Below are 13,664 nucleotides of genomic sequence, written 5' to 3'. Positions count from 1 at the left end.
TCTGAATATGTTGAAATGAAAAAGCCCAGAACCAGACTACAGCTGGTCTTGTTATTGCTGCTTGTTGAGTAAAACGAAAGTATTTTCCAATTGTTACCGAAATAGCTAATTTTACCAAGAGGTCAATATATCAAAACAAATGATGAACTTGGGATTCTTTGGAGATATCATATCTAAAAACAATTATGTATCAATTGCAAGCATTAGATAATTTCTTCCTTTGTTGTTTTGATAGCGAGCTACCCAATTAGAAAATTGATGAATTAGATTCATTCATAAGACTACAAGAAGAACATCACGAGCTGTCCAAACTCAAAAAGTCATAAAAAATTTACGAAAACTATTTGCCGGAGCCCTTAAAACCATGAGTTTTACTAGAAAGCACAATACTTATTCCTTGGACATCACTTCAACCTATATGGAACCTATTATCGATAAACTTGAAATGAAAACAGACTTGTCTGTAATTTTGATGAAAAGATTTTAAAACGGACACACGCAAAATACAAAACTTTTTCATTGCAAAATCAACGATGCAGCCGCAACTGGCCTTGGTATCGGTGTGCAGCTGTTGAAAAACGAAACTGCTCCAAAACTCTTTGTAATTGTTTTCTTGGCAATCAAAAAGTTTAATAAATGAAAAATAAATGACGAAAGACCGCTGAACTGTCAGTTACAGAACCCTTTTTTAGTAATCGGAGGTAAAAATGGCCCGTATCGGTCTCAACCAAGACTGTCGCTTATTTTACTTCTCCACTACGGGTCACCTTGGACAAAGTGGGCCAAATCAGCATATTGGATGCAATTTTTCATAAAAGGACATGCTAAATCTTCGAAAATTGAGCTAAAATTTTAGCGAAAGCAGTTAAGACAATCCGTCAACTCCCATTTATCTATAAACGTAAAACCAATGAGACTATCGTTAACAATTCTACATTTTAAGCAAAAATTAATCAACAGTTATGCAAATTTACAAAAAACAACACACGTGGAAGTTAGGCTACGCTTCAGAAAAAAGCGAAACTCAAAAAGATTTCAATTTTAAATTCTACGCTTGACAAGCTTTCTAAGGATACCAATCCCAACTCTGATCGGTGAAAACTGACTGCACAAAAAAACAGTCGAGCATGTAGTTCCTCTCCCACTAAAGTGGGTCGGAACCAGAAGTATTTTGAAAGGAGGGGAGAGACCTAAAAATGATGAATAAACATTCGCCAAAAATATACCCAATTGAAAAATAATAACCTTACATTTAAGACAAGTTTAGCCGGGAAATTGGCACCAACTGCTGATTGAAGTAAACTGAAAAAAAAACGCAAAAAAAGAACGAAAACAGATTATTGGTGCATTCATCTATAGCTGGGCGTTTAAAAAGAACAATGCAGGTTTCTGGACAAACAGAAGAGAAGCCAACAAAATTATTTATTGCCAAATAAACTATTATTTCTTTGGGAAGGATTTTCTTATCAAATTAAACATGAGCTATTTCTTCATGCTGTTTTACGACACAATGATAACTATATTGAACCAAACCGCAAGGAATATCAATATCAAACATAGCCGATTTAAAAAGCAATGATCTCTTTGAATACGCAGTAATAACTTGACTCAGTTGCACGAAAAGGTCTACTATTTACTTCCGTCGCAGTGTGTATCGTTCTACAATTTGAGACTGTTGCTCATCAGAAGCTTTATTTTTAGCTAGCAATACTTCGCAAATGAAAAACTAAGCCAACACGAAATTTCGGTTGTGCTACGTTAAAATGCTAAGCCAGGGACAATTATGAATCATTTCAATGAGCGAATTCAGCGGCTAAACCAAATCAGTACATGATAATGACAAATAGTCAAAAGGTTTATTTCCCTGGGAGTATTATTCCTCGGGGTTTTTCCTAAGTCAATTTAGGTGGTGGTTTTTGCGTGGGCTTTTTCCGAACCCTACTCGATACATGTATTAAGTAATGTTGTTCAAAATTATAGTACTATCAATCAAATATTCTAAATGGTTCAGAAACATCATCAGATTGGTTCGAACAGTCGGTCAGTGCAATGTTAAATTTGACAGTGTAGCAAAGAACTTAGTAGCAGCGATCATTAATTCCTATTAGAAGTTTAGAGAAAGCCTTTTTCATTTTCGAGATGTGTACCTCTATTTAGACACTACATTCTTATGAATTGATGATTCGACTAACCTCCACATCCTTTTCGTCCAAGAGAGCCCACTGGAATCGGAGTGGCTGATATGCCTCCCCCGTTGACAGCAGATGCCACATTATGCCCATTGACTGTGCTGTTGGGACTATTAGATGCAGCCGCGGCAGCCTTCTTCGCCGCTGACTTTCTGGAAAAATTCACACCAATATTGCTGAGAATTGAGGTCATTCTAGCCACATTAAATGTCACAAGGTGACTTGGTAAACTCTAGACCAGATAGATAATGTGCAGCTCTTTCAGAAGTAGATTCAGTTTTAGACAGAGGAGCCAAGTAAACTGAATTTATTGGAGCCTTTAACGTAATGATAGGCAATCAAACAACTGTAGAGTTGCGCGTGTTTGCAATTGGTTGGGCTATAAAGAGAAGGAATGACTGTAATGGATGTGGTCGTAATGGTATCTTCAATTTCAGTCAGTAGTTGTCGGGTCACAGCTGACAAAGAGCCACTTGTCAACTTTATACCAACCACCACCGTTACCTCTCTGAAAATGTTCACACTTGTGAAATATTAGATTAATAATAATCAAAAGCTTTTTATCAATAGCTCCACATAAATGTGTTAAAACAACACTTCAAACAACCAAAGTTGTTATCAATTCTTCGTCAACTAAACAAGTTCTCAAATTAAGTCTCTGAAAGCCTCGAATTAATTTTCAGAGGAATTAAGTGGGAAGCCACGAAACGTCTCAATGCGCAACGCAAAAAGTGGAGTGAAAATTCACTACAAGTGATGCAGTCAATCAAAAATGTCAAGGAAAGTTAATAGATCTGTGACAATGGAGGATCTTCCTTTGATTACACCTTGAAGAAAAGACTTCATAACCAAATTAAGCAATATAATAAACAACTATAACTATATTGTAAACAAATGGTTTATCCAGATAAATAAATCAACATCGATATTCAAATTGCGATTCTAATCAGCAACTCTGAACTGGTCTACAAAGGCAGAAACAACATGAACAAAATCAATTGATTCTGAAAAAATGAAAATCAAGTGACGTCAGCGTTCGCCACGTCAAAGCTCGGAACAGCTTATGGCAATTTGAGCGCACGATAGTTGAAACAAAAAGCTTCTCACACAAACTCATTAAAAAATGACGCGTAATGATAAAAAGAAGAGGTTAAAAAACAGCGCCTATCAACTATCAAAAAGAGATATAATTCTCAAACCACATGACCAATTTTCTTTAATGGTAAACACACTGACAGAACTAGTCATTGAGACTGAGAACTACCACAAGATATATTGTATTCGCTCACTAACTTTTCACGGCTATAAGACGAAGCCGTGTAGAATAATGAGGTGATATTGTGGAATAGACAATTATAAAATCTAACTGCAATGGACGAATGACAAAAGAAAGATTTGCAGTTGCTGTATTTTAGAACACAATACCGGCTTCTTTCTGATTGTAATTAAGAAATAAGCAATGCTCTCCAACAACAACAACCTGTGAACTCGAGTCAAAATCTAGAGACCAATCAAGTTGCGGTGGCGTGGTTATAATGAGAGTAGTAGTAATATTACAATTAATAGCAGTGGTTAGTTGGTTATAAAAACTTCAGGCCCTGATTGGTCAATAAACACATAAGTTATGCTTTGTGTGTGTGTGTGTGTCTAAGAGCGCCATGCCTGCGTTTAAAGCCAACTTGGTCAAATGAAGCTGAGGTATTTTAATAATTCTACCAACCACCTCTGCCGACACAACTCTTTAGCTCATTAAATGCTGTTCAACAAAGACACTGAACACAATGAAAGCATTTAGTACACTCAAACAAATTATTAGAATCATATCTCAAACATGAAAACTCTCATCATTATTTTGAGATTTGGTCGCATTCTCGCACAAAGTAGGCCGTTTCTAGCTCTCAAGCCATTTATGTCAGTGATCAGAATATTCAATCTGCGTCTTTAAAACGATTAACAAATCAAACAAGACGTCTCGGGAAAGACTGTGTGGAAAGATTGTTCCAACATCCAGCCAATGTTTGTTAAAAGGCTTCTACTTGATCTGAGAGGAAAAGGTCTTTCGACTATCAATTCTTCTAAACTCAAACTGAAGCATTTTTTCAGTAGCAATCTTGAGTACAAACTTTTTATTTTGAAAAAAAAATAGCAAGTTGGAAACCTCAAGTTGATATAATTTTACCAGATGAAAAACCAATTGCATTGTCAATTATTTCATTAAAAAACAGAAACTTCAAGCGCCAGTTCAAAATTTTGAATTAATGAATAAACAAATTATGGTCAATAACTACGTTAAGTTTTGACTTTTTGGTAGGAAGTTATTTCTAAGTTTTTTAAAAACATGTGTTCACAAAAGTTTGAAATTTTTATATTTTAAAGCAAACGCAACCATATTTCCATTCAATTTTTACGTTACAAAAAGAAATATGAAATATTTTAAATTTTCTAATTGAAAAGTGGCATTTTGGTATATCAATTAACTAACGCTGGTTGGTTCAGGTGTGTAAATATTTTATTGTTAAATCAATTTTAGATCAATTCGTGAAAGTGTTTAAAAGTAAAAACAACAGTTGAGAAAGACGGAGCAGGTCTGAAAAACGTAACTTTTCCTTCGGGCTATCTCAAACTATTTTCTGATCTTGTTACAAACTTTGATTAGGTGATCAAATCAACTAACGGTAAACTGAATCCTTAATTACATGGAAGACACGGTTTTGGAAATAATTTTGAGGCAATAAAGAAAAACACAAATTTCTACTTCACTAAAATTGTTTTTGTTTTCATTTGGCATGATAACACTCTTGGACTCCCAGAGAATGTCCGTCAAGTCGGACACGAGCGAAAATGGAATGGTAATCACTATGACACCAACTCGACGAAGGAAGGATCGAAGTGAATTTGAAGAAAAACTTTGGTTCACTCCAGTGATTATCCGTTTTCCGTGTTCTATTGACGGTCACAGAACCATTCCAAATTTTTTAAACATCAACATAAAGACTTCCAGAAAAAGAATGCAGTGTTAGAAGGCATAGCGTAAATTTTTGCAGATATTTACAATATAATTATAATTTTCTATTGTTCGAAAAAACATTTCCGTCATTAATTGATTTCCGTCATCAATTTCGCAATGAACGCAAAAATATACCAGTGACTGCTGCACACTTGCTGCTAACAGTCAACTGTAATTAACTCAAAGCTAAAAGTTAAATAGTCAATTGAGGCATAAGGAATAATCAAAAAGAAAACAATAAAAAACAGTTAAACCATTTTTGAAGAAAAACTAGATCTTTTGTTGTTGTGATTTCAACTATCCAGTATTTGACCAACTCCGTGAGTTTTTACTGAAATCAATCCTTAATGAACTATGAGGTTTGAATTTAGCGTAAGTGCTTGCAAAAAATGACAAAACATTGTTTTTATAATTTTGTTCAATCTTTCAAATCGAAAAATTCAAAATTGACAAATACTGCCTCTGTTGAATAAACAGTTCACAAAATAGAGCATCAAAATTGCACAATCAAATTTGTTCCAGAAGCCAGAACCAGCAAAAATATTAATGAAGTAAATCAATTACGTGTCATTTCTTCCTCGTTCTATAAAAAAAATTGTTTCGGGATTCAGCTTCCGGTGTGTAAAACTGGAAAGGACAACTAAAATTAACAACATTTCTTGAAAATTAGATCCAGTTAAAAAAGAATAATTTAAAAATTTTATTTTACATTTTATAAAGGTTTGAATATAATGTTTGAGTATAATGTATTGACATTTTTAATAGTGTATTAATAAATTTAAATTTAAAATAATTTTATCACCTCCAAATCGTTTCTCCTTTTCCTTCAAATTTTTCAAGCAACACCTCTTCAAGCTGTAATAAAATTTGTAGTTTTTTAAAAATAAAAAATATCCTCTAAGGGCTACAAAATGTGGTCTCCTTTGTTCTCCACGATACGTAAACAAAAAGTGAAAATTCGACTGAAGAAAAAAAGGCCTCGCAAACATATTCCCCCATTTTGAAAAAAATACGTTGGAACAAGAAATACCTGACAGCATACGACCGCGACTTCAATAAAAAGCATCGAAGCACGGACTATCAATTGTGTAGCAAAACCAAATTTCATCAACTTATTGTTAAATCAAATTTTATACTAGCAACGGAAAATCAAAAGTTGATTTTTAATTAAAATTAAGAGCTTTGGCACAGCGCTTGAGAACCTCAAAACGAGCATTAAAAATAGCATTATAATGGCTTACTTAACCATTTTCGAATCTTCCATCACTCAGTTTCTCAATTTCAAAAAAACAAGCCGATCGATGCCTTAAATCGTGCCCTCGGTCGACTAGTTAAGAAATTAAGACATTCACGCAGAAATTATAGAACAATGTATGAAAAAAGGCATAATTAATATTTTGTACAGTGGTTAATATTTGTTTTCTATTCTGCAATATCGGCAGCTATATGGCCACAACGGTATCTATGTTGCTGCCCACTGACAACCAATGAACGACAAGGACAACGTGCGCTCACCCTTCCCTCTTTGAAATTACAAATTAGAAACTGGACCGATCTCTCAGTTAGTCTCTACTTCACCTGCTCTCATAATTCGGTTGGTTTACACATCGGCATCTTTGACCTCCGCCATAACTGATGTTAAAAAAACTTTAAAACTGACAAAAAAAAATTAGACTTCTAATATTAAAAAATTGCACGGGAGTCTGAGTTGTTTAAAAATCCCTCGATGAATCAGGTGACCAAGAATAAATTGTTTTATTCGAACGGTTTCAAGCCAACACGTACATTTAAAGTAAGGAAGAAAGTAACATTAATATTGCTCGCAATTGGGGATGTAGACACAATGGTGCTTAACTCTGGAGAGAACTACCGCAAACAATCGATAGGTTAATACGTCGGACACGTCCACCGCTCAATACTTTGACGATTAATCGAAGCAAGTGCAACATTTTTCAAGCACCTGCTACTTCAATGGCAACTAATCTAGACACAGGTGACTTATGATTCGATCTGACTAAAAAAGCAATTTTATTTCTAAGAACAAAATGTTCCCTTAGAACGCAAATTTCGAAGTTGACCTATGTAGATGAGAAAATATTCAACGCAAGAATTCTTTACCAGAACTCTTATGTTGGTCGAAACTGATGATAACGAAACTCAAATTAACCGAATCCAAAAAATCTAAGGACAAAAACTGGGTAAGAAAAAAATCAAAACAATCGTGTTATCGTACTTTTCCTACAGAACACAGAAAATCTATCCGCGGAACTAAATGAAAGCATACAGAAGCAGACCAAAAAAGTCAGAAACAATTTTTTAAGTTTGTGAGGGAAATAAAACAAATCAATCAACACTATCTGCAATTGCGGACACCCCAACAGCTCAAAAATTTGATGTTTATTTTATTGACACCGTCAAGATGTCAAAAATACCATAACGAATTCTATACTTGAAACAGTTGAATAAACAGTTAACCCAACAGCTACCCTCTCAAGAGCATTTCTCGGTACGATCCGTTCCCTAAAAATTAATTTCAATCCTCTGACGATTCATGCCCTTTGTTAATTAATAAATCAATCATTTGAGTGAAAAAGAAAATTCAATTTTGATCAAAGATGGAACAGGTAGTTACCGTCAACAAGGCAAAAACTTTTGAAAAGAAGTCAAGAAAAAATTCAAAATGTATTGTACAAATTGGTTCTGGAAGCATTATATGCGGTATTGAGTATGTGACAGCAAGAAAATTAGACCTAATCACACTGGAGATACAAAATGACCCTTTGACACAGCGGAAACTATTTTAAAATAGAAAAACTTGCCTCGCGTCAACAATTACGAAAACAAGGAGGCTTGGCAATGTGCGCTTGCACAAAGTTCCGACCCGCTCATCACGTTTTTTAATTGTCTACCAAATGAGGAAAAGAAACAACTTAGTGAAAAAAATGCTGAATCAGAGGACCGATGAGACCTGCCATTATTGAGAGTACCGGACACGACAAACATAAAAATCAAACAACAGTAAACCTCTGTATCTAAAAAAACACTTAATGACAAAATGGAACTGGAATCCGTTTTAACTAAACAATTCAACATGTACTTCACTAGATTAATACGAGACCTGTACATAATAAGATTCGGCAACAGGTCTACAAAGAGAGCAAAAAGGGGCAAAGTTCAAAAAAAGTTCCCATTTTTGAAAACAACGAATTTAAAATTGATTAAATCCAAAACGTATTAACTCAACCCATTGAAAAGGTTAATTTATACCTAATAGGAGGCAATTGGGACCTGTCATTATACATATTAAGCGGGACGACAAGCGAACGGCAAAACAAAAAATCAATTAAATGTCGTAACTTAAAACCATAGGCTAATCATGGACATTAAATATTCATGAAGAACATTAATGCCAAGAAACCATTAGTTGAAAATAAAACCACTCCAAAGATTGGAATTTTTTTCGCTAGAAAGAGGATGCAACCTGTCTTTACAAAGACCAAGTTACGAAACTGACAGAAATAAGAAAAAAGTGACAAAGCTCAAAACTCCACCATTTTGATTTTTTTCAAAAATTCCAACTATAGGTTTTCAACTTAAAGAACAGATTAACTTTCAATTAACCAGGAAGCCAGTTGCGCAAGTTGTTGGTGAGACCGAATCATAAGACGACGAATAGCAACAAATACGGACAAAACAATTTATCGAAACCGCAGTACTGAAGCCATTAAAACACAATGAAAACAATTAAAACTACTAATAGACAAAAAAAGTTCCAATTCTTCGATCGTGTTTATATCTTAAATGGGTTTTCTTCGTGAAGGGTCTTTGTGAACAAATATTGACCAGTATCGAAACCACACCAAATGCCTATGAGAACGCATTTCTAAGACCTAAAAACGTCAGTAAAAACCGAACCAACAGTGAATATACTGCTCCTTAAACCAAATATAATTAAAATCATAAGAGGCATTAGTTAACAACTTAGATCACAACTAATACGACTCACGGTCCAGAGACTCATAGGTTCAATTGTAACTCTTAAGGAACTCAATCGGATCTTTGATTAATCAAATGAAGTCATCAGGCTGCAAAAAGAACAACAACTGAAGGCAAAACAGAAGAAATCAATTGAAGTTTATGAAAACAAAGTCAAAGCCTTAAAATTTGTGAGCTTTTGTCTGAAGATATAATATATATTCATGATGGCCTCACTTTGTTGTAAAAAGGAACTGCCATTATTTGAGCCTTGATTCGATATTATTGTTAGTAATCAATCAACATAAAACCATAACTGCAAATATATTTTATAAAAAACCGCGCCCCAATATAATCCCAAAAATTATTGATTTTAAGAATCCCAGCTGAGTCCGAAGTCAGACCTGATATTGCTACGACTCCAACACAAAAATTAATTTTTCCAAATGTTTGCAAAACAGTAAGCAAATGAAATACTTCAATAAACCAAAAAAAAAATGATGCGTTTTGTACAAAAATTCAGGTTTAATTTTCAAAAAAACCTGCAAAGTTTTAATTTCAGAGAACTCTTATAGGAAGCGAAAGTACAACTACTCATTTTTTGGAGTTTTAAAAGATTGTGACAGCAGATTTTAGCTCTCTACTTCCGGCATAATTAAACAGAGTGGGATAAAAACTTATTTGGAGCCATTTGTTATGAAAAAGCCTGGAATTTGAAAAATTTAGGAAAAAATTAACCAAAAGAATCGGATAAAACTAATCAACAAGTCATATCTAACCTTAAAAGTAAAGCAAATAACAATCTTAACAATTTTAAACTTTGTTAGCAAAATTGACGAAAATTTGGTCAAATATTACGGAAAATTTGAAAAAAAAACAATGCAGAATTCCGTCTACTATTCAAAAAAAATTTAAAGCTCAACAATTCGCTTTAAAACAAATTTTAACAAATCTTTTTAATTCCATATTCTAGGCTGGACGTGCTTTCTAATGATACCTGTGACAAATCTTCATCGATCGGCCAAAATGAATGAAAAAAACACATTTGTGTATATAGTTGTGGTGGTCGAAAGAGCGTGAAGAGGCGAGGGCAGTTTCGAAACGGTGTTTCAGAGAATTGAAGAATCCAACCGAGGACAACAGAAACGCGTATCAGAATTCGAAGAAGTTCGCGGAAGCAGTGCGCAACGGCAAAGCAAACTCGTGGAAGGAATTCGCCAGCTCGTTGACTCCCCAAAGTGTAGTACGTCAAGGGTGTGGGGAGCCTGCGAAACATGGATGGAAGAAAGAAATTCAGCCTGCCAGATATGCCGATCTTGCAAAATGATAGGACGACGATTAAGGACTGAAAAAGCGGAACTTGCCGTGAAGACATATGCAGTCGTGACCCGAGTGCTCATCTCAAAAAAGAACGGAAAAGCCGCCAATATGGAATTCCGTGATGCCTTGAAAAGACCAAAGAATGCGCCCATGGACCAGGTTCTCAAGCATGGGAACAACAGAGACGCGCTAATCGCACCTGCCAAGACGAACCTTTTGCAAGACCAGATTCTTTAACCCTTCTGCATAAAAACCGCAGACTCGCACAAGAACAAGAACAACAAGAGAACAGAGTACTCATATTATTCAATTTTCTAGCCAAATGAGAATTTAATTTCTAGCTGAGACTTTTTTTAGCTTAGGCCCTGAGAATAGACTTCTCCTTGGGATAAGAGATTATAAAATGTCTACATTTTGTAATGCAAACGATTAGAAAATGTTTACCTGTTGTGGTAACAGCTCAACAAGGAATCTCCGCTAAACAGTAAAAGAAATAGTTAGAACAGTGATCAATAAAATTTTGCTCGTAAGAGCATCGCTCCGAGGATTCTGTGTCCATTTGACGAAATTCCAAGTGAGTGTCAATTTACTGATTGTTAAGACAATCCACCTAATGAAATGTGATCCACTTAAATACTTATTTATTATTATTAGTATAAAATTGAATAGACTCTGGCAAAAGACTGTCGAAATTCACTGAGTCAATCGGTGGTGACGGGTGAGCAGGAACAGCTGTGAAAAATATTTTTACCGTTTCACAACTTCATAAGCCAACTTCATTCGCGAAAAGGCCAAGCATCAAATGAAAAGAGCAGCATTGTTTTTAAAGATAAATATTCAAAAATTAAAAATTCAAATAATCAAAATTTCAAAAAAACAAGGGGGCTCGTTAATGTGCGTTCGCACATGATGTTCCGACCCGAGCTCATCTACATTTTTGACTTAATTGTCAACCAAACGAAGAGATAACAAAAATAGATGTTTGAATTTTTAAAAAAATGCTACAAAACCTAACTACAAATTGAATTACATAATGCCATTTCTCATTACAGCGCTCACGAGATCTACCGATAAAAAGACTACGAGAGAATACAGCAAACAGCAAAATATGCAAAAACAAATTTTTCACGGCAGAAACCAAATATATAATTTTAAAAGCACCTAGTAACAACGTCAAAATGCAATCAGATAAAACCTTAACTCCACAAATTTAGTTTTTGCTAAATATACAGCAGATGTATGTTTTTCATAATGAGATTAGGTAAAAGGTTGACATAGAGAAACAAAATGAGGTTAAAGTCAAAGATCAATCAACATTTCTTGAACCAAATAATTTCAAAAGTCTAAAAAAATCTTTAGCTTTTTAACAAAATATTTCTTGATAAATTTACTAAAAAGTCAATATGAAACTAATGGGACCTGTCTTTGCTGAGACTAAACCATGGGAATAAACTAAATACGCAGAAAATCTCAAAAAAACGAACAATATACACAAAGACGCAGAAAATCTCAAAAAATTACGAACAATAACATAAATTATTGAAGCTATTAAATCATTAGCTATTATCTGAATTTAATTTTATTTTATTTCAGTTTACATTTATACTCATTCAGCTAAAATTATACTGAAAGAGAAGAAGCTCGTTCATTTGGGCCACATTTGAAAATCATTGGGATCTGTTATTACCTGAATAAGCTAAAAGAAGAGAAAAAAAGAAACACAAATACAACACTCACAATATTTTTTATGAAAACGCATAATGTCCACCAAAAAAAACAACAGTTACGACATAATATTAGTAGACAAGTTGTTTTCTGAAATTCAAGGAATTGGAGTGGACTTCTCAATGACGAGAATAAGTTGACGAAAAGAACAAAAAACTGAAAAGTTTGAAAAATCTTTGAAGATGTCTAATATCATAATTTTTAAGACTATTGGCTTTAACTGACTGCTTTGGGTAACATCACTCACTATAAGTTTATGCGCAACATTACAGGCAACATTACAGGTTTATGAGACCGATCAGAATTTTACGGCTACCTAAAAATAAAAAAGCAAAAACAACAAACTCACAAAAATTAAGCGAGAAAACTTTCAAAGCCATTAGAGAATGAACCTTTCAGTATAAACTCTTCTATTTTCAATTAATTTTTTAACAGCAAGGCAATTGTTTCTATTGTTACAAAATGACTTGAAAAACAACAAATATAAACAAAGATATTAAAACCATGAAGTTTTTGAGAAAAGCCCTAGTATCAAAGACATTAAATTCAATTATTTTCAACGGAGTTAATTAAACACACTAAATTCTGCCTCGATGAAATAGCAATCATAGTTTTCATTCATGTGACATCAATAACTCATCACAATAAGTCGTATGGCAAAGAAAAAATACATCAAAACCACGAAATTTTTGAGAAAACCCATAGTATCAAAGTCATAAAATTCTAAAGCTTTCGACGGAAGCCATTTAATACGCTAAATTATGCCTAGATGATGTAACGACTAGGATGTTTGTCATTCAAAATTTATCAATAAGACATTACAACAAGTCGTTGACTATGAAAACAACAAAAACAGGCAAAATCCAAAAGTTCGGTAGAAAATTGAGAGAAGAAAATGTCGAAGCTATTTAAACCATAAGCTTTTTTCTCTGAAAACTTTTTCAACGATCCATTGATCGTCTTCACTAAGCCAATGGGAGCTATCAATATTAGGATAATACGTTGTAATATTTGTAATACGATTTCAAAAGGAACCAAAATTACTAAAAAAAATCCAAAAAATATAAAAATTATGAAAACTCGTGCACCGAAGTCAAAAAACCGCTAACTAGATAAATTGTTGCTGATGTAAAAAAAGCGGTTCTGTTATTACCGAGACTGACTTACAATCCACGAAAATAAGCTTAAGATTGATTTATGTTCAAAAAAATTTCAAAAGAAGAATATTTTTAAAGTCTTAACAGCCATTAAACTCGAAAGCTTTCATAGGAATTCAATGAATACGCTCACCTATGCCACGATGTGAATACAAGGATGTTTATCATGCCTAGGTAATCAATAAGACATCACAATATGTCTTATGACTATGAAAAAAAAAACAAATACAGGCAAAAATCAAAATTTCTTTAGAAAAATGGGAGAAAGTGCTGAAGCCATTTAAACCATAT

At 33.9% G+C, this 13,664-nt stretch overlaps 1 protein-coding gene across 1 annotated transcript in view; it reads right to left on the bottom strand.

Moving 5' to 3' along the window:
- Positions 1-13,664, bottom strand: part of LOC142339021 (uncharacterized) — a 57,504-nt gene that overhangs the window by 17,828 nt on the left and 26,012 nt on the right. Inside the window, exon 2 of the mRNA XM_075388637.1 lies at positions 2,193-2,341. Within this exon, the coding sequence (XP_075244752.1) occupies positions 2,193-2,341 (149 nt within the window). The remainder of the gene's footprint in view (positions 1-2,192; positions 2,342-13,664) is intronic.

This window comes from Convolutriloba macropyga, chromosome 5 (genome assembly GCF_964194025.1).
Source record: "Convolutriloba macropyga chromosome 5, txConMacr16.3, whole genome shotgun sequence".
Taxonomy (NCBI): Eukaryota; Metazoa; Xenacoelomorpha; order Acoela; family Convolutidae; genus Convolutriloba; species Convolutriloba macropyga.
This window is presented reverse-complemented; position numbering and strand designations above follow the sequence as displayed.